Source organism: Rhineura floridana, chromosome 16, assembly GCF_030035675.1.
Source record: "Rhineura floridana isolate rRhiFlo1 chromosome 16, rRhiFlo1.hap2, whole genome shotgun sequence".
NCBI classification, from domain to species: Eukaryota; Metazoa; Chordata; class Lepidosauria; order Squamata; family Rhineuridae; genus Rhineura; species Rhineura floridana.
The window spans coordinates 11,804,542-11,829,269 of NC_084495.1; the positions used below are offsets into that span (position 1 = coordinate 11,804,542).

General features: G+C 43.8%; 1 protein-coding gene across 2 annotated transcripts in view; it reads right to left on the reverse strand.

Annotated features, from left to right (window-relative positions):
* Nucleotides 1-1,542: 1,542 nt before the first annotated feature.
* COL4A5 (collagen type IV alpha 5 chain) overlaps nucleotides 1,543-24,728 on the reverse strand; it is a 170,689-nt gene continuing 147,503 nt past the window's right edge. For both annotated transcript variants that reach the window (XM_061599001.1, XM_061599000.1), the window contains exons 43-52: nucleotides 21,108-21,241; nucleotides 20,890-20,962; nucleotides 19,244-19,315; nucleotides 13,153-13,281; nucleotides 12,889-12,987; nucleotides 9,574-9,786; nucleotides 7,757-7,934; nucleotides 5,238-5,352; nucleotides 4,666-4,838; nucleotides 1,543-2,941 (exon numbers count right to left, since the gene is read on the reverse strand). In XM_061599001.1, the coding sequence (XP_061454985.1) occupies nucleotides 2,860-2,941; nucleotides 4,666-4,838; nucleotides 5,238-5,352; nucleotides 7,757-7,934; nucleotides 9,574-9,786; nucleotides 12,889-12,987; nucleotides 13,153-13,281; nucleotides 19,244-19,315; nucleotides 20,890-20,962; nucleotides 21,108-21,241 (1,268 nt within the window). In that variant the 3' untranslated portion in view covers nucleotides 1,543-2,859. The remainder of the gene's footprint in view (nucleotides 2,942-4,665; nucleotides 4,839-5,237; nucleotides 5,353-7,756; nucleotides 7,935-9,573; nucleotides 9,787-12,888; nucleotides 12,988-13,152; nucleotides 13,282-19,243; nucleotides 19,316-20,889; nucleotides 20,963-21,107; nucleotides 21,242-24,728) is intronic.

Here is a 24,728-nt window from a genome sequence, read left to right on the forward strand (position 1 = left end):
GGGGCACACTTTAGAGTTGCCTTGTCCCCTCCTTCAGTCCTCTATCTGAAGGAGCTTTCTCTCTGAAGGACTGTCTGGTCCAAGAACCCTAAGAAGGAAGAGCCCCTCAGCCTTGAATTTGGCCATCAACAGTTAGCAGCATCTGCACAGCAGACTGAGCACACCAGGCATCTGGTCCCGGTCTTCCCCAATGTGGTGAGATGCATTGTATATCTATTTTTAGAAATTTCTAGATTTGCATGTATGTATATAAATTAGCATATGCAAATTGACACTAGGCTGTGCAGTCTTTTTCAGGATGCCGTTCTCTTTTTGGGGTTACGTGCAAGTGAATTCTCACTTCACCGCAATGCCTTTCCTTTTTGTTCTGGTTGTGAGGAGAATTCACACACAAGGTTAAATCGTCAGCTTCTGCTTAAACAAGGAAATGACACGGTGCCAAATATCATCTTATTCTAGCTGCAGACCTGGCTTGACAGAAGTCCACCAACTTCTGATATTTTCCTGGACTGATCTGGCTAAGGAAACAGCAATCAGAGATGGCACATTTATGGACATTCCTTTAGGAAGAGGGATGGGAAACCTGTGGCCCTCCTGATGTTGGATTCCAACTCCCGTGAGCCTTAGCCTGCATGGCCAATGATCAGGGATGACTGGAGTTGCAGCCAGCAACACCTGAAGGTTCACAGGTTCCCCGACACTGCTTTAGACCAACACAGATTTCTCCCCTAAGCCCCTGCATGCTGCCCAGTCTTTCATAGGAGTTTTAATTCTGATCCTTCCAGGGGGAGAGCCTGACTGTTTGGAAGCTCTCTCTGGTAGGTAGGTTTTCCAGTCAGGTATCACGGGTCCTTAAAAGTTTCTCTAGTTTGAAAACTTCATCCAGTTGGACCGCTGTGCTTGAACAGAGGGGTGAGAAATCAAGACAAGGATTTTTTAAAAAAGGGAAACCCTTCTCCTGTAAATGAAAACTGGACAAATATTTACATATTTACTCAAGACTGGAAGTGTCTGGTGCCGGTGAAACATGGATCTATTTGATCCCAGCTCTTACACATGTACAAAAAATTCCCTTCCATTATCATATCCTAAGCTTTATATATTTTTATTATTGTACTTTTACTCTGCTTGTAAATTGCTTTTGGACTTTTCTGTCTCCCTCATTACTTACTTTCAGAAGGAACTTAAAAATATTCCTGTTTACCCAGGCATTTGACAGCTGAAAGAGGCTATTCCTGGGAACCCCAAAATCAGTGGCAGAGAGAATGTGATTGTTTTAAACTGTTTTTAGAATGTTTTAAGATTGTTTTTAGGATGTTTTGATGTGTTTGCTGCCCTGAGTTTCTTTGGGAGGAACGGCAGGATATAAATTGCAGAAACAGGAATAGATAATAGTAGGAAGCGATATATAAATTTAATAAACCTAACCATATAAGAAGTGTGATGTTTATCTACTACCATGAAAGGAATGGCAGACTTGTAGGGATCCGCTACATAAAGAGACTCCTTGAATAAGTGACATGCAGGTATTAAAGGGTCAATTTTTATCAATTTTCACTTTATTTCGTTCAAAAGGATTTTCAAAGTATACAGTTACTCTGGTTAAATACTAGGCATCACTACTGAAAAAGTGGTTGTGTGTGTGTGAATGTGTGTATGAATAATATTTATAAACTTATGTTACTTGCATATTTTCCATGGGGTAGTTAGCTATTACTGTATCAATGAATACAACATTTTTACCGGTCTTATAGAAGAACTTTTGCAGCCTTCCCCAGTCTGGTGCCATCCAGATGTTTTGGACTACAACTCCCATCAGCCCCAGCCAGCATGGTCATTTGTTAGGGATGATGGGAGCTGTAGTCCAAAATATCTGGATGGCACCAGCTTGGGGGCAGGCTGGAATGTAGGACATGACTGAACATTTCAAATATTTCACAGAATATGCAAAAGTTAAAAAATCCTTTAAAATATTTATGTGGGTTTTTTTTGCTTCTTAAGGACAAATATAATCATCAATAGTGTGGCATACAATATTGACATTAACAGCCTCGTTTAAAAAAAAATGGCTACAGAGTTATTATACCTTTTCCAAATAAAATATGAACAGAACTCAGGGAAGAAAATAAACTTTTAAAACTCAGTAGTAGTTAGGTGCAAGAGAAAAACAGACCTCTCATTGCCACTTATTGACTATACAACATTGCTTCCTGCTTTAAGTGGGTATTTATATATATATATTTATATATAGGTTTTGGTTTATTTTGGTGAAATCAGTGATTTTAGGCTGGTTTGTGTCTAAAGGATTGAGAAGTTGAAAACTAAAAAAAATGTGTTTACACAATATACACATTTCATTACTTACACAGGAAAAAAAATAAGCTTACACATTTCATATTAAAAACCTGGGATACAGCAGGGTTAGTAGCACCATGAAGTTGGGCTTCTCGGAAGAGTTTACTCATTTGAACCACCCCAGTGCATTGCAAGGTTGCAGTTTCTGTAGTTTTTCCTTTTTCTCTGGGGCCTTTTTTCAAAGAGTGCCCCCTCAGCCTTTGGGGGTGGATGGGGAGAAGTGTTAATGTCACCTTCTGATCCTTAGTGACCCTCAGGTGTCTCCAATATTTTGCAAGAGGTCAGTTCCCTTGATCCACACATGCAAAAAAAAAAATGCACCAGAAGACCACCTTTGGGATGGCACTTGAGGAGAAGCACACCGGAATCTGCATTGTCAGATTTTTTTATCATTTTCTTTTGAAAACGTTCTCTCTCTCTTCTGCACAATAGCACCATTGTTATAGCTGAAGGACAGTGCACCATAAGATTTTTGAGTTGTTCTTTAAAAAAGTCCCCAAGGCATTACGTCCTCTTCATGCAAACTTGGCATCGACTAATACGCGTCCTTAGGTCTCCAGCCTTCAGGGTCTCCGACTGAGGTTTACTGGTCGACAGAAATGCAAAGGAGGACACATGAAAGTCAGTTTAAGAACACCACCTAGCTTCAACTGAGTCAGATCTTCTAGCCCAATATTGTATCAGGATTCTACCATCCTTATTTTATTTATTTATTATCATTATTTTTACCCCACCCTTTTTCCAAAACTGGAACTCACAGCGGCTTCCAGATAAAAGCACACATCCTTCCACCAAGAAGCATTCAAGGTTCTTCCCTACTTGCTATGTTATCCTCACAACAGCCCTGTGAGGTAGGCTAGATTGAGAATGTGCTCTGGAAATGGCTGTAGCTCAGTGGAAGAGCATTTCCTTTGCATGTAGAAGGCCCCAGGTTCAATCCCTAGAATCTCTAGGGAGGGCTAGGAGAGACCCCCGCCTGGAATCCCGAGAAGAGCTACTACCAGCCAGTGTCGACAATACTGAGCTAGATGGACCAATGGATCTGACTCAGCATAAGGCAGCCTCCTTTATTCCTATGAGAGCCAGTGTGGCGTAGTGGTTAGTGTTGGACTACGACCTGGGAGACCAGGGTTCGAATCCCCACACAGCCATGAAGCTCACTAGGTGATCTTGGGCCAGTCACTGCCTCTCAGCCTCAGAGGGAGGCAATGGTAAACCCCCTCTGAATACCGCTTACCACTTGAAGGCAGTCGATTTCATTTTTTTATTCCTATGAAATGGAAATGGACTGCCTTCAAGTAGATCCCGACTTATGGTGACCCTACGAATAGGGTTTTCATGGCAACAGGGGGATCTGTTGAGATCTGTGCTAGAGCGGGGAGAGTAACCATAAGAGAGAGTGGTCCGGACTGGTGGAGTCCCTGGTGGTGCCTAGAAACAGGCAGTAACCACGAGCAGGTAGGAACCTGACAGGGAGAGCCAGGGAAGGACGCCTCACAGGCACCACCACAGAAAAGGCCCTGTGTCAGGACATATATACACCTCATCTCTGTTGGTGGAGCAACTCAAGAGTAGGGCCTTCAAGGATTATTTTAATATTCTGGCAGGGTTATTATGTCCTGTGCAGGGGTAGTCAATGCAGTGTCCTCCAGAGGATGTAGGACTGCAGCTCCCACCATCCTTAACCACTGGCCATGCTTGCTGGGGCTGAGGGGATTTGTAGTCCAACAACATCTGGAGGGCAACAAGTTCCCCACCCCTGACATAGGTTTAGATGGCTTCCTTATCCTAAAAGCAAGTTATGGTTGTGCAGCATGGGATTTCGCTTTGACAGGTGTACCAAGCTTCTTCATCAGAAGTGGACCTCCAGCTACATTAGTGGTTTTCCATCGTTCCTGGCCATGCTGACCAGGGCTAATGGGAACTGGAATCCAGTAACAGCTGGAGGGCACCAGATTGGCCAGCCTTGACCTCACGGGATCCCTGTACATGCAGGTCTCGTGCACACATGGGAAACGATTATATATATATAGCCCTGTACCCAGCATCGCTCAGGAGTTCTAAGAAACCAAAACATCAGTGCAGTTTTGAAATCAGTGGCTAAAATCAATGCTGTTTTGAGAGGCTCAGCCTGCCATCTTGATTCAACATGGATCCAATTATATCTAAAATGGATGAAAATCTGCTTCTTGGTCTCAGGAACCATTGCACAAAATTTGATATTTTAAGATATTTTAAGAGGTGCCCAAACGCACAGTGAACAGACAAACAACTTTCCAAAAAAATATAGTGGACTTAAGGTACACTTACCTAAACATTTCTGCCATCTCCACAGTTGCCAGCCAGAAACTGTATGAATTAGCATAATAGTTGCAGGTCCCTCGACCGTGACATTCAATGAAGGGAGCTGAGCGGAACTCTTCCAGGCAGGAACCAGGAGAAGCCAATGCCTGCCCAGATCCCTCTGCACCGGCACTGGTGTGCTAAGAAATAAAACAGCTGGATCAATGTTACTGGCCTTGTTTGCTGATAAAGCTAAGCCAAACTATGGTTTACCATGAACAAGCAAGTATTCTGGTGCACAGGGGCAAATTGCAGCCACTTTGTTCCTCTCCACCACTGGAAGCTAATCTATGGTTTTGGCTTAGTATTACCTCTAAACGCAATCTCATGGTTTGTTTTCCCCAAACCATGAGGAGTAAGCCAAGAACAAACCATAGCTACAGCCTGTGGTTTGTCTGGAGTGTGCAGGGATGTTGGGGAGGGGTGAGGCTTGAGCATGTTCCCTGCATCCTCCCCTCATTAAACTGACATGCATTTGCCCTGAACTCCTGAAGAGAGCTTGGAATAATATTAATGAAAGTATTAGTGAAGGTACATACCATCATAAAAGAATAACCAATCCATAGTGAGTTCCAACCTTGTGGACATGATGGGATTTGAATGGTCTGGCTGTGGACTGCTATAACCATGGCAGGAGCTTCACAGACTGTACAGCTGAAGGGGGAAGCAAAAAGATTTGGAAAGAAACTGTGTTAAAAGACCAGCTAGATCAGATTAAAGTTCCATCTAGTTCAGCATCTTGCTTCCCAGTGGCCAGCTAGGAAACCTACAAGGAGGGAATGATGGCAATCGCTTTCTCCCACTGTTGCTCGCCAGCAGCTGACAGACTGCCACTGAACATGGAGGTTCTACATCAGGGATGGGGAACCTCTGGCTCTCTGGACATTGTTGGACTCTAGCTCCCAGCAGCCCCAGCCAGCAAAGTCAATGGTCAGGGATGGCAGTCCACCCACATCTGGAGGGCCAGAGGTTCCCCATCCTTGGTCTACATCGTGGCTAACAGCTATTTGTAGATGTCTCCTCCATGAATGTGTCCAACTCCCCTTGAAATCTACAGCTTCCCCCACTGAGTGGGTGGTCACTAGGGAGAGGGACTTTTCAGTGGTGACACCCTGTTGACAGAATGCCCTCCCCAGACAGGCTTGCCTGGCACCTACAATACCATGTTTTCAACATGAGGTGAAGACTCTTTTTGTGGTCATCCTTCCAGGCCCTTTTATTAGATTAATTATGTGCCCCCCCCCCCGGCTCACTTGCAGTTTTATTGATCTTATGCTGCCTCCTATGGCTTTACGCGAATGTTTAGTGATAGTCCAGCTTCTGGATTGTTCTAGCTGACTGTTGATTGTCTTTTATTGATTTTAATTTGGATCTGCTCAGAGGGCTTGATTAATGGGCGGTGCATTAATACCCTAACTAAATTAATGACTAAGTCCTACTCAGAGTAGGCAAACTGAAATTAATGGACCCAAGTCAGTCATGTTCTTTCATTTCAATGGGTCTGCTTTGAGTAGGACTAAGATTGAATACAACCCTTACGGTTGTATTCAATGCTAGTCCTACTCAGAGTAGGCCCACTGAAGTTAATGGACATGATTAAAGTTCATTCATTCAGTGGGTCTACTCAGAGCAAGACTAACATTGGCTACAACCATACAGAGCAATCCAACTCAAAGGAAGCTGGCATAAGTTGTGCTGGAGCAAGAGAAGTTGGTGTAAAGTTCTGCCACATCCAATTGCCATTCAGGAGCCTTTGGGTTTGCTGAACACCAGCTCGTCCAGGAGCTGCATGCAGGGGCCAGAAATCAGAAGCCTCTTCTTTTAAATATCCCTAACGGGGAGTAAGCCCTCTCCATTAACTTCTATTGCAATTTAGACTGACCTTTTTCCCAGCGTAACTTCTGCCTGAATTGGGACCTGCAGGAGCGCTCCAATCATGTTAGATGTCGCCTAAGTCCTCTGACCTTGGCCCCTCCCCTGACATGCCCTCAACACACACCCTTTTCAGGCCTTGCGTCACCTTATGCCGACTCCACTTGCGCTGGTCTTGGCTGAGCAGGCTAGGTCCCAGCTCAGCTGGGATCCAGTCAGTTCAGCTGCAGATCTACTGCATCCAATTTCCCCTCAGCCTGGTGTAAATGCGAGTTGGATTGTGCCTTTAATCTCTAAACCAGTGGGTCCCAAACTTTTTTCCTGATGGAATGCTAGAAAACTGCAGAGGGTCTTGGCAGACCACTTAATTATTTTTCTGCCCTTTGTAGCCATTGAAATAAATATTGTTGCTATTGTTAATAATAATTTAATTAAATTTATATCCCGCCCTTCCTCCCAGAAGGAGCCCAGTGCAGCAAACAAAGCCAAAACACTAAAAACATCTACAGTAGGGCCCCACTCATACGGTGGGTTACGTTCCAGACCCCCGCTGAAAAGTGAAACCCACTGAAAAGCGGAACTCTGTCAATAAAATGGTGCCCGATGCCTGAAAAAAGCCATAATAGCAGAACAAGCGCTGTATGAGTGGGGCCTTACTCTAATTACTCGAACTGAATGCAGCCGTAATAGCGGAACACTGAAAAGCAGGGCCCTACTGTATAAAACATATTTTAAAAATTCTTAAAAACGACGCATCTTTTAAAAAATACATTTAAAACTTATTTTAAAAATGTGCTTTGTTAGAAGCTATATGACTTCTAAGTGTATTTTTACAGACACCCTGCGGACCACCTGAATGGAGCACTGGTGGTCCATGGACCACAGTTTGGGGACCCCTGCTCTAAGCCACATTTTATGGACTCCCCCCCTGTTAATTACATGCTGTGCGAGGAAGACTTTTCTTTAATCTGTCTTGAATCACCTGCCCAGCAGTCTGCTTCCCCACCCAGTTACAAAGCCTTATCCATAAATGGATAGCTCCTTAAGGGTTTCTATGGCTTTGAGAGGTTCTATCTTATGATAAGCCTTTCCATCTTCAACTCATCCCAACAGCCATTTAGAGAAAAATCAAATCACAGAGACGTGCATTCTCTCTCTCTGTCTCTGTTCAGATCCCAATCCTCACCGGCTAATAAAGGGTTGGATGCTCTTTCCGGTTAAAGGCTCCATGCTCATTGGCATTGGCTCAGGGGTGGAGAGCCAATAGGAATAGTCGTTCCGAGATGCAAAATTACAGACATTGTTGATGTTGCAGAACATGAACGGCATGGTGCTGAAACGGCGGAGGCAGCTACCAGCAGTGCCTGGCAAAAGAAAGACACAATTTTATAGGCGTGAGACTACTACTTTTTTTTTGGCTTTTCATGACAGTAGAGGATCTTGATATAATCCCTAACCTAGCTGCTTCCATCCTTTGGGTCCCTCAATGCTGCTGGACTACACCTCCTATCAATCCCCACTATTGGCCATGCTGGCTGGGGCTGATGGGATTTGCAGTCCAGTGACGTCTGGGTAACCAAGGTTGGAAAAGGCTTTCCATGATCCCTGCAGAAGAGTCTTCCCAACCACTGGGCCAGATGATGTGTCCCAGGCATTTGTGAAGGAGACCCTGGGTTCTAATCCCCTCCTCTGCCATAGATTCATTTTGGGGCTCTAGGCAAACCCCAGCCTCAGTTCACCATCTGCAGAATGGGATTCATAGCACCCTATGTCTCACAGCTGTTGCGCAGGCAAAGACCAGCTACAAATCAGTACCTCTGGTTAACTACTCTTTTTAGTTCAGGGAATTGTGGTCCTTGGATAAATGCCAAGTTGTGTGGGTGGGTGGGAGCACGGATGGTGTTTTATAACCACAACAGTAAAGTGACATCATTAGATCCATTCCTAATAAGGGCTAGGTGTTGTCACAAATTTATCTCGCAAATTAAAAAAATTCTACTAGATTATAGGTGGGAGTAGCAGAAGTATTTCAACACCCAAGTGGTGCAAGTAACAGAAAGCACATTTCAACAACTTAGCTCAGTACACCAACTCCAACCCCTCCTTGACAGTTCCAGACATAATTCAAAACGCTGGTAATCTCCACCACTGAAGGGCTTTGTGGTGGTGGTAACCCCCCCCACCCCGGACCAGCCACCATAGATCTGAACACCTGGAGTTTAGTTATTTATTTTTATTTATTTATTATTTGATTTATATCCTGTCCTTCCTCCCAGCAGAAGCCCAGGGTGGTAAACTTAGTTATGAGTTTTAGGTGCCACATAAACATGTTTCTATTAGCCCAAGCATTTTAATTTAGGTGTGTCCTCCAGCATACATGCTTCTTGCAGTCTTTCTGCCATTCTTTCCTGCTGTCCAGCACACTCACATTACTAGACTAGCCTTTAAGAGGCAGTGAGGCTTCAGCTCACCACCGGGGCTGACTCGGCCTTTTATCTCTTCCTGCCTTCATATTCTCTCCTCTGGCTGCTTTCCTCCGTGAATCTGTCTAACCCAGACAACCCAGGGGTAGCCAACAAGGTGCTCTCCTGACGCTGTTGGATGCCGACTTCCATCATTCCCACCAAGTATGACCAACAGAGGAGATGGGAGTTGGGCGTCCCAATAACACGTGGAGGGCAGCATGTTGGCCAGCCCTGATCTGACTCTTTGAAAGTCACCAAATGTAGCATTTGTCACCAAACCTTCCCAGCAGTTCCATAAGTTAACCGGGCAATTTAAGCTCGATCAGTTCGTTATGTGCTAATGGCACATGTCATGCAATAAAACATGATGAGCACAGGGAATGGGAACCCCAGGCAGCTAGCCACTGAACCCTGGTTGGACCATGATAATTACAAATTGCTGTTATTGTTTATTAGTGCACCAAGCTTGTAAAAACAATTCTCTACTTTTCCATTGCCACAAGCACCTCCCACATTCACAGCAAAGACTACGTCTCACCCAAGTCCTGCCCATGGGCTCTCTCGTTCCCCTGCACGTAGAGAAGAGAAAATCCATCGTAAATCCGACTGGTTCCTTGTGGGCAGAGTGGGGTGTCTGTTGTTTGGCTGTGGCGAGTTATGAGGAATCCATGAGCAACGGAAGCTGCCCCAGGGAGACCAGGTGGTCCTTGCAATCCGTCTGGACCAGGGGGGCCCTGAGAACCCCGGAGACCTGTTTGTGCAGGATAAACAAAGCGGATAATTCCTCTGATCCAGAGTAAAGATGCATGAATCAAAAGGTTCTGAAGCAAAGAGACACCACACTTGGTGGGCTAAGCTAGCTGAAAGTAGGTGTGGCTTTGCCAAACTGTGTAAGTCACATCTGCACTTCACCTTTAAACCACCATTATAACACTTCAGCAGTAATGGCTTCCCCCCAAAGAACCCTGAGCAGTATCCTTTGTGAAGAGTTGTTAAGAGACCCCCTATTTCCGTCACAGAGCTGCAATTCCCAGTGTTCCCTGGGAAGAGGGATTGAACGTTAAACCATTCTGTAATTGTAGCTCTGTGATGGGAATATTATTATTATTTGATTTATATCCCACCCTTCCTCCCAGCAGGAGGCCAGGGCAGCAAATAAAAGCACTAAAAATATTAAAACATCATAAAAACAAACTTTAAAACACATCAAAACAAAACATCTTCAAAAACGTTTACTTAAAAAAAACTATCAAAACTTCTTTTAAAATTAAAAACATTTAAAAAAAGAAAGTTTAAGAACATATTAAAATGCAATTCCAACACAGACGCAGACTGGGATAAGGTCTCAACTTAAAAGACTTGTTGAAAGAGGAAAGTCTCCAATAGGCGCCAAAAAGATAACAAAGATGGTGCCTGCCTAATATTTAAGGGGAGGAAATTCCACAGGGTAGGTGCTGCCACACTAAAGGTCCATTTCCTATGTTGTGAGGAACAGACCTCCTGATAAGAAGGTATCTGCAGGAGGCCCTCACCTGCAGAGCACAGTGATTCACTGGGTATATAAGGGGTAAGACTGTCTTTCAGGCATTCTGGTCCCAAGCTGTACACCAAAACTAGAACCTTGAACTTGGCCCGGTAGCAAATGGGCAGCCAGTGCAATTCTTTCAGCAGCAGGGTGACATGTTGGCGATACCCTGCCCCAGTGAGCAGTCCTGCTGCCGCATTTTGCACCAGCTGCAACTTCTGGACCAACCTCAAGGGCAGCCCCACATAGAGCGCATTACCTGGAGGTTACCAGTGCGTGGCCAACAGTGGTCAGGCTATCCTGGTCCAGAAACAGCCACAGCTGTCTTACCAGCTGAAGCTGGTGAAAGGCACTCCTAGCCACGGAGGTCACCTGGGCCTCTAGTGACAAAGATGGATCCAGGAGCACCCCCACATAGAATAGGAGTTTTCCTACCAACTCTCAGCACCCTTAAAAAACTACAATTCCCAAGACTCTTTGGGGGAAGCCTTGACTGTGAAAGTGGCATCACAGGGCTTTAAATATATGGGCAGAGTCCCTAAGATCTGCCAAGGTGGCTTTTTAAAATGTCCTGATGGTGGGCGAAGCAAGACTAGCTGGGCCATGGTCTCTGTGTCTGCGCTAAGCTATGAAGCTCCCCACCTTCTCTCTTTGCTTTCCTCTGCCTAACCAATAATTGATTTAGGCAAGCATTTTACATGCTAGGCTGTGTTTTTTAGTGGTTGATATCTTTGTTCTTAGACTGGTTCATCTACTGCAAAGGTGGGGAACCCTTTTGGCCCAGTGGGTCAGATCTTTATCACCTCCCAGTCTGCGTACCAACTTTAATAGGTGGGTGGGTGACCCACTTGTCAATTATCTGAGGCCATGTCAGGTGACAGATAGGTGGGCGGTTCTGTCCACCCTTTAAAAGTTGACCCATGAGGTGAGGTGAGGTGTCTGCTTTGCCAGTGCAGTCGCTGTCGGGAACAGCTGGTGAGCAGAGGGTTCCAATCCTGCTCTCTGCAGGGGTCTGTTTCACCAACAGGATTCAGCTCTCAGCTCACCTGCCAATGAGCAGAGGGTTCAATCCTGCTCTCTGCAAGGGTCTACTTCAGCAGCACGTTCCCCAGCAAGCAAAGCAGCACCCGGCATGACTGAACTCCACCCATCATCTGATGTCACCCAGTGATGCCAGATGATTGACAAATGGGTATGGTTTTGGTAAAACGGCCTCATGGGCCAAGATTGGCCTGCAGACTGGAGGCTCCTTGCTTCTGGTTTACAGTATGTGTCTCTGCTTTTAAAAAGTTGTTGTTCTTGCATTGTGTTTTGTCTTTTAAAACTATTGTAAACTGCTCTGAGCACTGTGTCAAGAGTGGAAAGGTGAGATAAACATTCTCTGAAATAAAAAACAAATAGACGCACGTGCACACACCCTGACTTAGAAGAAGTTGAAAATGCTCCCCAGTCCTAATGAGAATTTGCTCTCATACCCTTGTGCATTTCAACTGAAAAAAAATCAGTTAAATTTGCATTCCTCTATTTTAGAGTTCACGTACTTTCACAGTCTGGTACTTTGGTTAAAACATGTTGCTTCACATATTAAACCACATTTTCCTAACTTTTTTTTTTTTTTGCAAGCCACTTAGGTGTTTTATTACAATCAAATGTTGTTAAATAAATCAGTAAGATAATACCTCCAGTTCATGCACATATAACCTTCCCCTTAGAGATGGCTCTTTCTACTCTGCAGATAACAGAGGGCTGCATCAGAAAGCCTCTAGAGAGCACCTGCTTAAATTTACCTGTATGAATATATTTACTACATTCAGACACAGGTTACCCCACTCAGCCATGAAGATCACTGGGGGACCTTGGGCTTGTCAGCATAGCTTCCCTCACAGGGTTGTTTGTGAAGACAAGACGTAGGGAGGGAAATCATGTATCCTTGGAGGAAAGGCATGATGCAACAAACAAACCTATCTAAAAAAACCCTTCAAAATATCCTGTTATTTATTTATTAAAACACAACTGTACGGTAATTGATACTCTGGCCAATCAGTTTGCTCCACAAACAGACCATGTGCCTCTGTGTTTCCATGCACCACAGGGGAAGGGCCATTGCTCAGTGGTAGGGCATCTGCTTTGCATGCAGAAGGTCCCTGGTTAAATCGCTGCTATCTCCAAGTAGGGCTGACAGAGCTCCCTGCCAGAAACCCTGACGAACCGCTGTCAGTCAGTGTAGACATTACTGAGCTGCATGGACCACTGGTCTGATTCACAGGCAGCTTCCTATGTTCCCTGTCCCTGAAGTTCTCCTCTACAGAGATGGAGCGCTTACCATACCTGCTTGACCTGGAAGTCCTCTCTCCCCTTTACGCCCTCCTGGTCCGTCAAATCCAGGAAGCCCATCTCGCCCAGTATCACCAGGAAGACCGATTGGGCCTAGATATGGATAGACACAAACAAACTTGAACAGAATACCTCAGTTCTCAGCAATTATAGGTCCACAGCTTATTTAATCCAGGGAGCTATCCAAATGTTAGATATGCAATGACGGTTTTTTTTTTTTTTTTACCAAGTTTCTAATAACTCCAATGAGAAATTTACCTGGCAATCCTGGTGGGCCTGGCAGTCCAGGTACACCTTTCAATCCAGGCTGCCCTGGAGGACCTGGTGGACCTGGATCACCTTTAACCACAATTGTTTGTCCGGCTGGACCAGGGATCCCTGGAGGACCTAGGACAAAGCAAAGGCAAGTTTGAAGTTCTGAGAGCACTAGTTGGTCCTCTTAATGATTCATTAGGAGAGGGGACCCCCTCTAGGATGCACACCTTAACATGGTGAGGGGGTTTGACAGTGTTGAAGAAGCTGAGAGCAATGCCATCAGGAGTCTAGACCAACAAGCTAGATTCCTAGCAGGGGCACCCAAAGTGGAATGGTCAAAGTTGAGACACCAGACTAAGATCCATCCAGACTCAGAGGAAGGCAATGGTAAACCACCTCTGAATACCTCTTACCACGAAAACCCTATGAACAGAGTATCCAAAATTCAGTACAAGATAGTGCTGGAAGATGAGACCCCCAGGTCAGAAGGCACTCAGCAAGCTACTAGGGAAGAACAAAGGACAAGTATGAGTAGCACCGTGACTAATGACGCAGCTGGGTCAAAGCCGAGAGGAAGCCCAGAGGTTGATGTGCACAGATGCGAAAGGAGAGTCCAGAGCTGTACAACATACACAATAGGAACATAGAATGTGAGAAGCATGAACTAGGGAAAGTGAAATTGTCAGGCAAGAAATGGAACGTATCAACATTACAATACTTGGAGTGAGTGAGTTAAAATGGACGGAATGGGACATTTTCAATTAAGCTACAAAATATTTTATGCAGGAAATGAGAAATTAAGAAGAAATGAGGTTGCTTTAATAGTGAGAAGTGATGTAGCAAAGGCAATTAAGAGCTATAATGCAAGGTCTGAGCAACTGATATCAATGAGATTTAACAGGAAACCTATTAACATAACCATCATCCAAGTCTATGCTCCAATGGCAAATGCAAAAGAAGAGGAATTGTTAAGATTTTACGCAGAAGTACAAGTTGAAATTGATCACACACCAAAACAAGATGTTCTGATAATGATGGGGGACTGGAATGCAAAAGTAGGGAACAGAGAAATAGGAATTGTGGGAAAATGGGGCTCAGGAGATAGAAATGAAGCAGAAGAAAGACTTACTGAATTCTGTGAATTTGTTTCTTGAAAACACATTTTTTGAGCAACCGAAAAGATGACTGTACACGTGGACATCACCAAATGGTCAATATAGGAATCAAATTGATTATATAATTGGTAGCAGAAGGTGGAGAAGTTCCATACTTTCTGCGAAAACAAGCCCAGGAGCAGACTGCGGTACAGATCATGAACTGGTAATATTGAAAATTAGAGTAAAGCTAAAGAAGAAGAACAAAGCAATCATAATGCCAAAATACAAATTAAACAACATCCCAGAAGAATATAAAGACCAAATAAGGAACAGATTTGAGTTTTTAACTTAGTTTACAGAGAACCAGAAGAAGTATGGAGTGAAGTCAGAGACATTATCAGGGAAGAATGCAAAAAGACAATATCTCTTGTTAAAAAGAGAGAAAGACCTCAATGGATTAAAATGGTTAAAGAGAGAAGGAACAAAAGCAAAAGGAGACAGAAATACGGTTAGAACTCTAAATGCAACTATACAGCGACGAGTACGCAGGGACAAAGATAACTATTACAATAGTTATTGTATAGGAATAGAAGAGGACTAAAAAGGTAGAAAGAACTCTTTTCCAAAAGATTAGAGAAATTAAAGGGAAATTTAAACCAAGAGTAGGGATGCTGAATAATCAACAGAGGAACACACTGACTGACCGAGTTGAAATAAAAGGAAGATGGAAGCAATACACTGAAGAACTCTATAAAAGAGATGACACAGGTTGACAGATTCATTCACGGAGGAACTGTAAGATGAAGAACCAGAAATTTTAGAATGTAAGGTGAAAGCTGCTCTTAAAATACTTGGAAGAAACAAATCACCAGGAACTGATGGCATACCAATAGAGTTGCTACAAGCTACTGAGACTGAATCTGTCCAAATTTTGACAAAAAATTGTCAACAAATATGGAAAAGAAAACAATGGCCCACGGACTGGAAGCGTTCAATATACATCTCAATTCCAAAGAAAGGGGATCCCAGGAAATGCAGTAGCTATCGAACTATTGTCTTAATATCCCATGCAAGTAAAGTAATGCTCAAGATTCTACAACAAAGGTTCTTACGGCGTGAGAAATGCCAGACATCCAAACTGGATTTAGAAAGGGAAGAGGCACCAGAGATCATATTGCAACCATACGTTGGATAATGGAACGGACTAAGGAATTTCAGAAGGAAATCACCCTGTGCTATATTAATTACAGCAAAGCCTTTGATTTTGTAGATCATGAAAAACTGGAATGCTTTAAAAGAAATGGGGATGCCACAGGATCTGATTGTCCTGATGCACAACCTATACTCTGGACAAGAGGCTACTGTAAGGACAGAATATGGAGAAACCGATTGGTTCCAAATAGGAAAGGGTGTGAGACGGGTGTATTTTATCACCCTATTTGTTTAACCTATACACAGAACATAATCTATACGCAGAAAGTGGGATTGGACCAAGATGAAGAAGGTGTGAAAATTGGAGGGAGAAATGGCAATAATTTAAGACATGCACACGATACGATACTAATAGCAGAAACCAGTAATGATCTGCAATGAATGCTGATGAAAGTTAAAGAGGAAAGCACAAAAGCAGGACTACAGCTGAATGTCAAGAAGACTGAAGACATGACAACAGATTTATGTAACTTTAAAATTGACAATGAGGACATTGAACTTGTCAATGATTATCAATACTTTGGCACAGTCATTAACCAAAATGGAGACAATAGCCAAGAAATCAGAAGGAGGCAAGGAATGGGGAGGACAGCTATGAGAGAACTAGAAAAGGTCCTCAAATGCAAAGATGTATCACTGAACACTAAAGTCAGGATCATTCAGACCATGGTATTCCCTATCTCTATGTATGGATGTGAAAGTTGGACAGTGAAAAAAGTGGATAAGAGAAAAATCAACTCATTTGAAATGTGGTGTTGGAGGAGAGCTTTGTGCATACCATGAGCTGCGAAAAAGACAAATAATTGGGTGTTAGAACAAATTAAACCAGAACTATCACTGGAAGCTAAAATGATGAAACTGAGGTTATCATACTTTGGACACATAATGAGAAGACAGAATTCACTAGAAAAGACCATAATGCTGGGAAAACAGAAGGGAGTAGAAAAAGAGGAAGGCCAAACAAGAGATGGATTGGTTCCATAAAAGAAGCCACAGACTTGAACTTACAAGATCTGAACAGGGTGGTTCATGACAGATGCTATTGGAGGTTGCTGATTCATAGGGTCGCCATAAGTCGTAATCGACTTGAAGGCACATAACAACAACAGAACAAATTAAACCAGAACTATCACTAGAAGCTGAAATGATGAAATTGATGTTATCATACTTTGGACATATAATGAGAAGACATGATTCATTAGAAAAGACAATAATGCTGTGAAAAACAGTAGGGAGTAGAAAAAGAGGAAGGCCAAACAAGAGATGGATTGATTCCATAAAGGAAGCCACAGACCTGAACTTACAAGATCTGAACAGGGTGGTTCATGACAGATGCTATTGGAGGTCACTGATTCATAGGGTCGCCATAAGTCATGATCGATTTGAAGGCACATAACGACAACATTGGGAGGGGGCTGCACCAGACAAGGGCAAACATTTGCCAAGCCACATCCCACCCAAAGAAAACAGATTAGCTCCATCAGGGTCGCCATCTTTCTGCTCGATCAGACTGAAGAACCTTCTGTCAACTCCACCAATAATTCCAACAGTGACCAAAGTCATCCCAAGACATGCCTCCCAGAGGAGACAAGTCAATGAGACTCCATGGAAAACTTTTGATTTGTGGCACAAATAAAAAGGGTTTTTAAAAACGTTTTACAGCAAACAAGACAGCCTTGAACGCAAATGACATTCAGAACAAAAGACAGAGACATATCGTTGACCCAACTAATGACACTGAACTAATGACACTGAAATCCAGCCTGATCTGGATCTGGTCCAAAATTTTCCCTTTCCTCCCTCAGCATCATTATGTTAAGATTTCACATAACATGGAAATTTTTTCTCTTCTTGATGAACGGTCATTTGGGAAAGCATGTCAACAGCATGTGGTTTCTAGACTGTGCCCTGTGTCTTGGAAGGACACTATTATTTGGCCTATGTGACAAGATTCTGCATTAGTGGAGCTGAGATGGTATGTCAGAAAGCAAAGGAATTATGCTTTAATTTGGATTCCCACATAGAGCAGGGAGTTGGACTCGATGGCCTTGTAGTCCCCTTCCAACTCTATGATTCTATGAAGACCTATCAACTCCCTGTTTGTCAGTCAGGACACTTTTTGGCAGATGCTAGAAATGATTTTTGTGAAAAAGAGCAGTTTACCAGATAACATCCTTTGCATTACCTACAGCTAGGTCCCAAGCAAAGGTGGTTCAAAATAAACTGTTGTGGTTACCCTGGCAGTAACAGTCACATGGAAATATTTTGTAATAAGTGGTGCTAAATGTTAAAATGCAGGTGCGCCAGTGGGTGAAGTAATGGGAGTAGAATCAACCTGCCATAAATCCTTCCTTCTTGTTGGGAACTCAAATATACCAGCCTTTGCTGTTGCAACGGGTGTGTGTGTGTGTGAACAGTTTTAACACCTGTTGCCTACAGATTTCTTCATTTGTATTTTGAATATGGCTCAAGACATGCATCTCCGTAATAGAAGGATGAGAAACCTGTGGCCCTCTAGACATTTATTTATTTATTTATTTATTTATTTATTTATTATTTGATTTATATCCTGCCCTTCCTCCCAGCAAGAGGAAATGTTGCTGGTTTCCAAGTCCCATCATCCCTGACCATTCACCATCCTGGTGTGGGCTGATGGGAGCTGGAGTCCAACAACACCTTCAGGGCTACGGGTTCCCAATTCTGCTGTAACCCAAAAGCACAAGGCAAGTGAACTTCATTAAAAGGGCAACATCCTCACTTTAAGGTGGAAGTATTATTTATTTATTTATTGTATTTATATACCACCCCATAGCCGAAGCTCTCTGGGCAGTTTACAATTTGATGTAATCAAATTGGAACGAGGTCAGAACAGAGGAGAGCAACGAAGATGGTCAGGTGTATGAAAAACAAGTCCCGTGAGGACGGGTTGAAGGAACCAGGTAGGTTTAGCCTGGAGAACGCTGAGAGAGGGGACGTGATAGCACTGTCCAAACACTCAAATAGCTGAAGGCCTGTCGCAGAGGAGAGATCAAGGTCTTGCTCTCTGCTGCCCCTAGGATAGGACTAGAGCTAATGGACTCATGTTGCCAGAAGGCAGAGTTTGGTGGAAGATTAAGAGCAATGCCTTGATGGGACGAGTACTTTGACCAAGGAACCATGGCCTAGGGAGGTGGTGGGCTGTCCCTCAGTGGAGGTTTTCAAGTAGAGGCCAGACAGCCTTCTCTTGGAGATGCTCTAGCCCTGGAGTTTCTGCAGCCAACAGGGAGCTGGTCTCCATGAACCAAAAGCTCCCCCCTTCCCCTTATGAATCTATGCTCATGTCCCCACGTCAGAGCAAGCCATAAGGCATGGTTTACCATGCACAAACGAATCGTGTCCGCTTTGTTTCTTCCAACTCATGCTGGGAGGAATAAACCATGATCCTTGATTCAAACTTTACACCCAAACCAGTTATTTTGGTTTGTTTCACTCCTAACAAACTATGATTTGCAGCCTGGCCTTTTCTAACCGTTCTCTCCTTTCTGAGAGGGTCAGTTTCTCTGTATGAGTTTTAAAAATGCTAGCATAGAAAAACCATATGGGGGGCTTTGAGGGCCCACAATGGCGGCTCTTTAAAGGAAAAGAAACCCAACAGGCAAATTCTTTGAGACACATCACCGCCATCACTGCCGCTGCCACTACTTACACATTCACCAGCTACCCTGGTCAAAAAGAGCAACAGCCAGGTGGGCCCACACACCTCCTTTTCTATTTTGGTTCAGTCACACAGAAACCACATTTCCTACCTGGAGATCCAGGGGGTCCGGGGTCTCCTCCCAGGCCTGCTGGTCCTGGAGGTCCGAGAGGTCCCTGCATACCTGAAAAGTGGAAGTCTTGCAGTTAATAACACGGTAGGAATGAAAGGCCTGTGCCTTGGACTTAGCACAGTGGTCCCCAAGCTTCTTTCCCCACGGACCACTTCAAAATGGCTGAGGGTCTTGGCAGACCACTGAATGGTATTTCTCTGCCTGTTGTAGCAGCTGTAATGTGCTGTGCTAGATGCGTGATTTCTGTGTTTTCTAACTGCTTCTTTTATTTTATATGCTGCGTTCCATAAAATTCAAACTCCAATGCAATAGAAGGCAATGTAAGAAATAAAGAAGCAATTAACATACAATTTTAAAAAAAACAAAACCCAATCTGTATATTTAATGCAATGGAAGTGTCATTTCCTGTCTTCAACCGCAAATACACAGACGTGGCACAGACCCCCTGAATGAAGCTCATGGACCGCTGGTGGTCCCCAGACAACAGTTTGGGAACTGCTGACTTAGCAGCAGTATTAGTGCATGAAGCCACTCTTTCACTCTCTCCAGCACGAGATACAGTGCCTTGCAGAAGTAATCAGACCCTGACCAATGCTCTCATGTTACTGAATTACAAATGGTACATTGTAATTTCATTCGGTATGATATTTTATTTTGAAACCTATAAGTTCAGCACATTGGACAGCTGCTTGAAAGTTCAAACTAAAACCCAGAGCGGATTCCACTGACCCACTGATGGGGTCACCAGCCGCCACTGTCCTTGAGGCCTCTCTGTTGGGCGTCTGGAACTCTCACCAGTCACACCCCCTGCTGACCCTGCTTCTCAGCCTCCTTGAGTGCTTTTGCCTGGCTGGAAGGTGTGCTAGAATGCTGGACATGCCTCTTCCAGGGTGTGTGTGTGGAAACAGAGGGCTGGGAATCATGGCAGTTTAAACACTGTCTAAAGACTGGAGGTGGGGTGGGGGAAGAGAGGAAGCCTGTCACTGTCACAGATGGTGGCTTTTAAACTGTAAATGGAAAGTGGGAATTAAGCTACTGCACGTGTAGCTACCCCCCCTCCGAAAAGTGATGAACTGCTTTGGACCCAACTTCTAAAATAACCAAAATGGTGCCCCCCAAATTTGCCATCATTTTATCTCAGTCCTAAGATAAATAAATAAAACCTCCAGTTAAAAGAACCTTAGGCCCCATCTGCACTACACATTTAAAGTAGTATTATGCCACATTAACAGCGACGGCCTCCCCCAAAGAGTCCTGGGAACTGTAATTTGTGAAGGGTGCTGAGAGTTGTTTGGAGACCCCTCTTCCCCTCAAAGAGCTGCAATTCCTGGGGTGGTTTAACAGTCAATCCCTCTTCCCAGGGAACTCTGGAAATTTTTGCTCTGTGGGGAAATGGGGGGTCTTCCTAACAACTCTCAGCACCCTTAACAAACTGTAGTTCTCAGGATTCGTTGGGGGAAGCCACGACTGTCGAAAATGAAATAATGCTTCTTTCATGGTATAACCCAAATAAATGCAGGTGGGGCCTTAGGCGGTGGGAAAAGTCTAGAGAACACTGGGCTAGATAGACCTGGCCTAATGGGCCTTTATGTGCACGAGGTTCTACAGAATTCCTTTTTATGTACCTGAGAACCCTGGGACTCCTGGGACACCAGGATCGCCTTTCATTCCATTCAGACCCGGATGACCAGGATCACCCTAAGACAACACAAGTATGGTTATCACTTTCATGATCAAAAAGCACCAAAGCGAAAAGCGTGCACATGACTGCAGCCCAAATCTCTTGAATTTGAAACCAAACACAACTTTAGAAATGAACATTTCTCCCCTCCTGAGCACTCACCGAGCGTCCAGGTAACCCTTGGTCTCCTTTTAAACCGGGCAGTCCGGGCTGTCCTAGCTGGCCAGCGTTTCCCTTTTCTCCTTTAACTCCTCCAGTTCCAGGGGGTCCACGGGCTCCTTCTGGACCAGGCAAACCTTGGTATTGCCAAACAGAAGTTTATGGGTCAGAATGACTTGGTTCCCTTGAGGTTCACCTCTGCCATCAGTAAGGGTTTATGCTAAAGTGAAGCTGCCCCCTTTGGGGTTGTGGGGAGATGTGTTTTCATGCTCAAAGTGGAGCCGATTTGAGCCAGGAAGGACCTGGATGTTGGGTCTGGGGATTCTGTAGCCATCTCTTGCAATGTACTATCTGGGCTTGCGAGCCTGAGCCTCCCAAAGGAAGCCATTTCAGATTACTAGCCTCACCACTAATAATCACATCCACTCATCTAAATTCAAATCATTTTTACTCTATATAATCCACTTAAAACAAAGCATACTGACAATGTATATAGCCTTACAGGAGGGATGAAGAACCTGGCGACTTCCAGATGTTATTGGACCACAACTCCTATCAGCCCCAGCTAGAATGGTTAAAGGTCAGGGGTGATGGATGTTGTAAGTCCAACAACATCTGGAGGGCCACAGGTTCTCTATTCCTGTCTTACAGATTGGGGGAGTGGAAGGAACTGGGACTTGACCCTGGTGCTCCTGCTGATAACGTTCATATTTATACAAGCAACCTTTACAACGTTTGGGGGACTCACACAACCTATACCGGGCACAAAACACTAGTGGGTTGTCCTTTCTTAGGCTCAATTGAAAGGAATGGGAATTGAACAATGCCACAGTAAAGGTAACATGGCACCTTCAGCAGCAAAGAGAAACAGGCCCACAATGAGAGAAAGGGGCACATTCCCTTGGACACATTTCCTATGTTTGGACAACTCATGCCCTTCTGTTGGGCTGCAAGTTGTGGGAATGAGATTCTCAAAGGCTTGTGCCCATTTATTTCTTTAGCCGCACTGATAAATACAAAGTCATCATTAGATGGTAACAGACACAAGTATAAAATGTAGTTTGTATCTTAAAGGAAAGTTATACAAAAGTAGCCGATGCTTGTCATTGCTTAAACATGTAGGAGAACATAAAATATAGAATATAAATATTGCCAGTATATTAAAAACGTGAAATAATAAGGGACAAAATTAGCTGCTCTTCAGTATGATCAAGTGCAGCTACGGAGGGCTAATCCCAGTTCTTAAACACAACGATTAGCATTACATGCATTAGCATTTCTCTCCCCCTTTGACAGAGGAGATTGAAAGCTTTCACTTCCATTTTCAATTAATCACAGTTTAGCATTATTTACAAACCCTAAACTGTGGTTAAATCCTAACTATGGCTTATTGATACAATAAACCACAGTTTGAAGTTGTCTTCTGTCCCCCCCCCCCCCAGGAAACCATAGTTAAGTCTAATCACAGCTTGTCTGGTTTTGGATATCATTATTAAACTGCAGTTAGTTAAAAATGGAAGTAAAAGTTTCCAATTTCATTTTCACGACAAAGCCAGGGGCTGGGGCGGATGGGGAGTTTGTGAGCCCCAAGGCTCATTCACAAAATGATAAACCACTACATGATTTACAGTCAAAATCACATTTTAAACAACCAATGCAACGTAAAGCAAACTGACCAAGGTAAGAATCTAACCTGGAGGACCTGGAAGGGTCAGAGTTCACACCAAAGCCCAATGATCGATGTTAGGGGGGGATATCAGACACCACACAGTGCAAAATAAGATTACTAGTTAGAAGTAGTACAGAAGAGATATTGATACTAAACAGTGAAACCCATTTCACCAGCATATTTTGTATTTACAGCGCAGAAAACATGCACACGAGAACACCCCCCCATATTGATATACACAAAGATGTGTGTGCATACACACACACATATATATATACACTTAGCAGAATTTATGTATACAACTTATTCTGGTGATTAGGCTGCTATGACCCAATGTGAGGCAATCCACTAAATCCAAATCTTGGTTGGAGTTCTGGTTTTAATATTGCAGCTTGAGGCTTGCTGTACATTAGTTCCACATAAACAAAGACAATGTACTATTGTGATCATTTCACTGATGGTGCTGCATGGGGGACAAAGGTGGCCTGAGATTATTGCACTTGCAAAGTAAAGAGCGGCAGTCTTTGCTGAAGGACCACCAAAGGGCCTTTGGACAGCAAAATGATTTAGGAATTCGAGGAGAAAAGCCAAGCAATGCAGAACTTTAATATAAAGTAAAACGGAGAACCTAAGTATTAGCACTATCCCATTCATAAGCAGAAAACTGGTTTATTACAAACAACAACAACTACAACAATTTGTATATATTCAGAGCTCTTCACAGGTATCTCGCAACATCTGAGCATGTCCACTCAGAAATAAATTCTATTGAGTTCAATGGGACTTACTCCCAGGTAAATGGGTACAAGGCCATACAGCTTCAGCTCTCTTTACAACGAGGGTGGAAGCCTTTGGCCCAGAGATCAATTGTGGCCCTCCAAGCCTTTCTTTCTGGCCCTCAAGACTCTCTCCAGGCCCTATCCCCTGCTGGGCCTACTTTGCACATTCTTGCGTTTGCCTGGCTTGAATGTGTCCTCGAATTCTGACAATGCCTCTTGCTTGCCTAGATGGAGGATAGGGAGCAGTGTGTATGAATGCGTGTAGAAACTAGTCTTCTAAATGAAGGCAAAAATAACATTTATTGCTCTGCCCACTTTTGCCTCTGCCCTGCCCACCATTAGCATGTGGCCCTCGAAAGGCTGCCTGGAAGGAACGTGGCCCTTGGGCTGAAAAAGTTTTCTTGCTCCTGCTTAACACAGAATGCTGTGAAGTCAGGTCACTATTTTTAGATTTAGGTTGGAGGCTAGATAATAGGAGCTTGTCTCAAGCCAAAGTACACATTATATATAAACCTTTTAAAACATTTTCTAAAAATGGAACCGTCGACAGGGAGCTGCAATCAGGGACACAGGAAGGCCAAGGAGGTAGAGAGGAGGAACTTTATATTTTCCCTGCCATCCACTTTTCCTCCCAATCCTTTCCACAAGCTGATTTTTCTTCCAAAGGGAAAAGATACAGACCCCTGCATCTTTCCCCCTACGGGAGGCAGCTGGAGAGTTACTTTGAGTGGGAAAACGGTCCAAGGAGAACATAAGAAACTACCTTAGACTGAGTCAGACCACTGGTCCATCTATCTCAGTACTGTCTACACTGATTGGCAGTGGTTCTCTAGGGTTCCAGACTGGGTTTTCTCCCAGCCCTACCTGGAGATGCCGGGGACCTTCCGCATGCAAAAGAGATGCTCTAACACTGAGCTATGTTACGTCTGAATATACCTCTATGGCACCCAGCTACCCATAAGCACTAGTATTAATTTTATTTAGATAGTAGTAGTAGTAGTAGTAATAATAATTAATGAAAGAGGCATATATACTGCGAACCTCTGTTAATATTTCAATTATAATTTCCAGTTGATCCTGCTGAAATACATTACTATTATTATTTGGTACAGTCCCTCGTGCATTGACTTCTCCAGGGCAAAGGCAGCAGAGAGCTCATGCCCCCCAAACAGAACA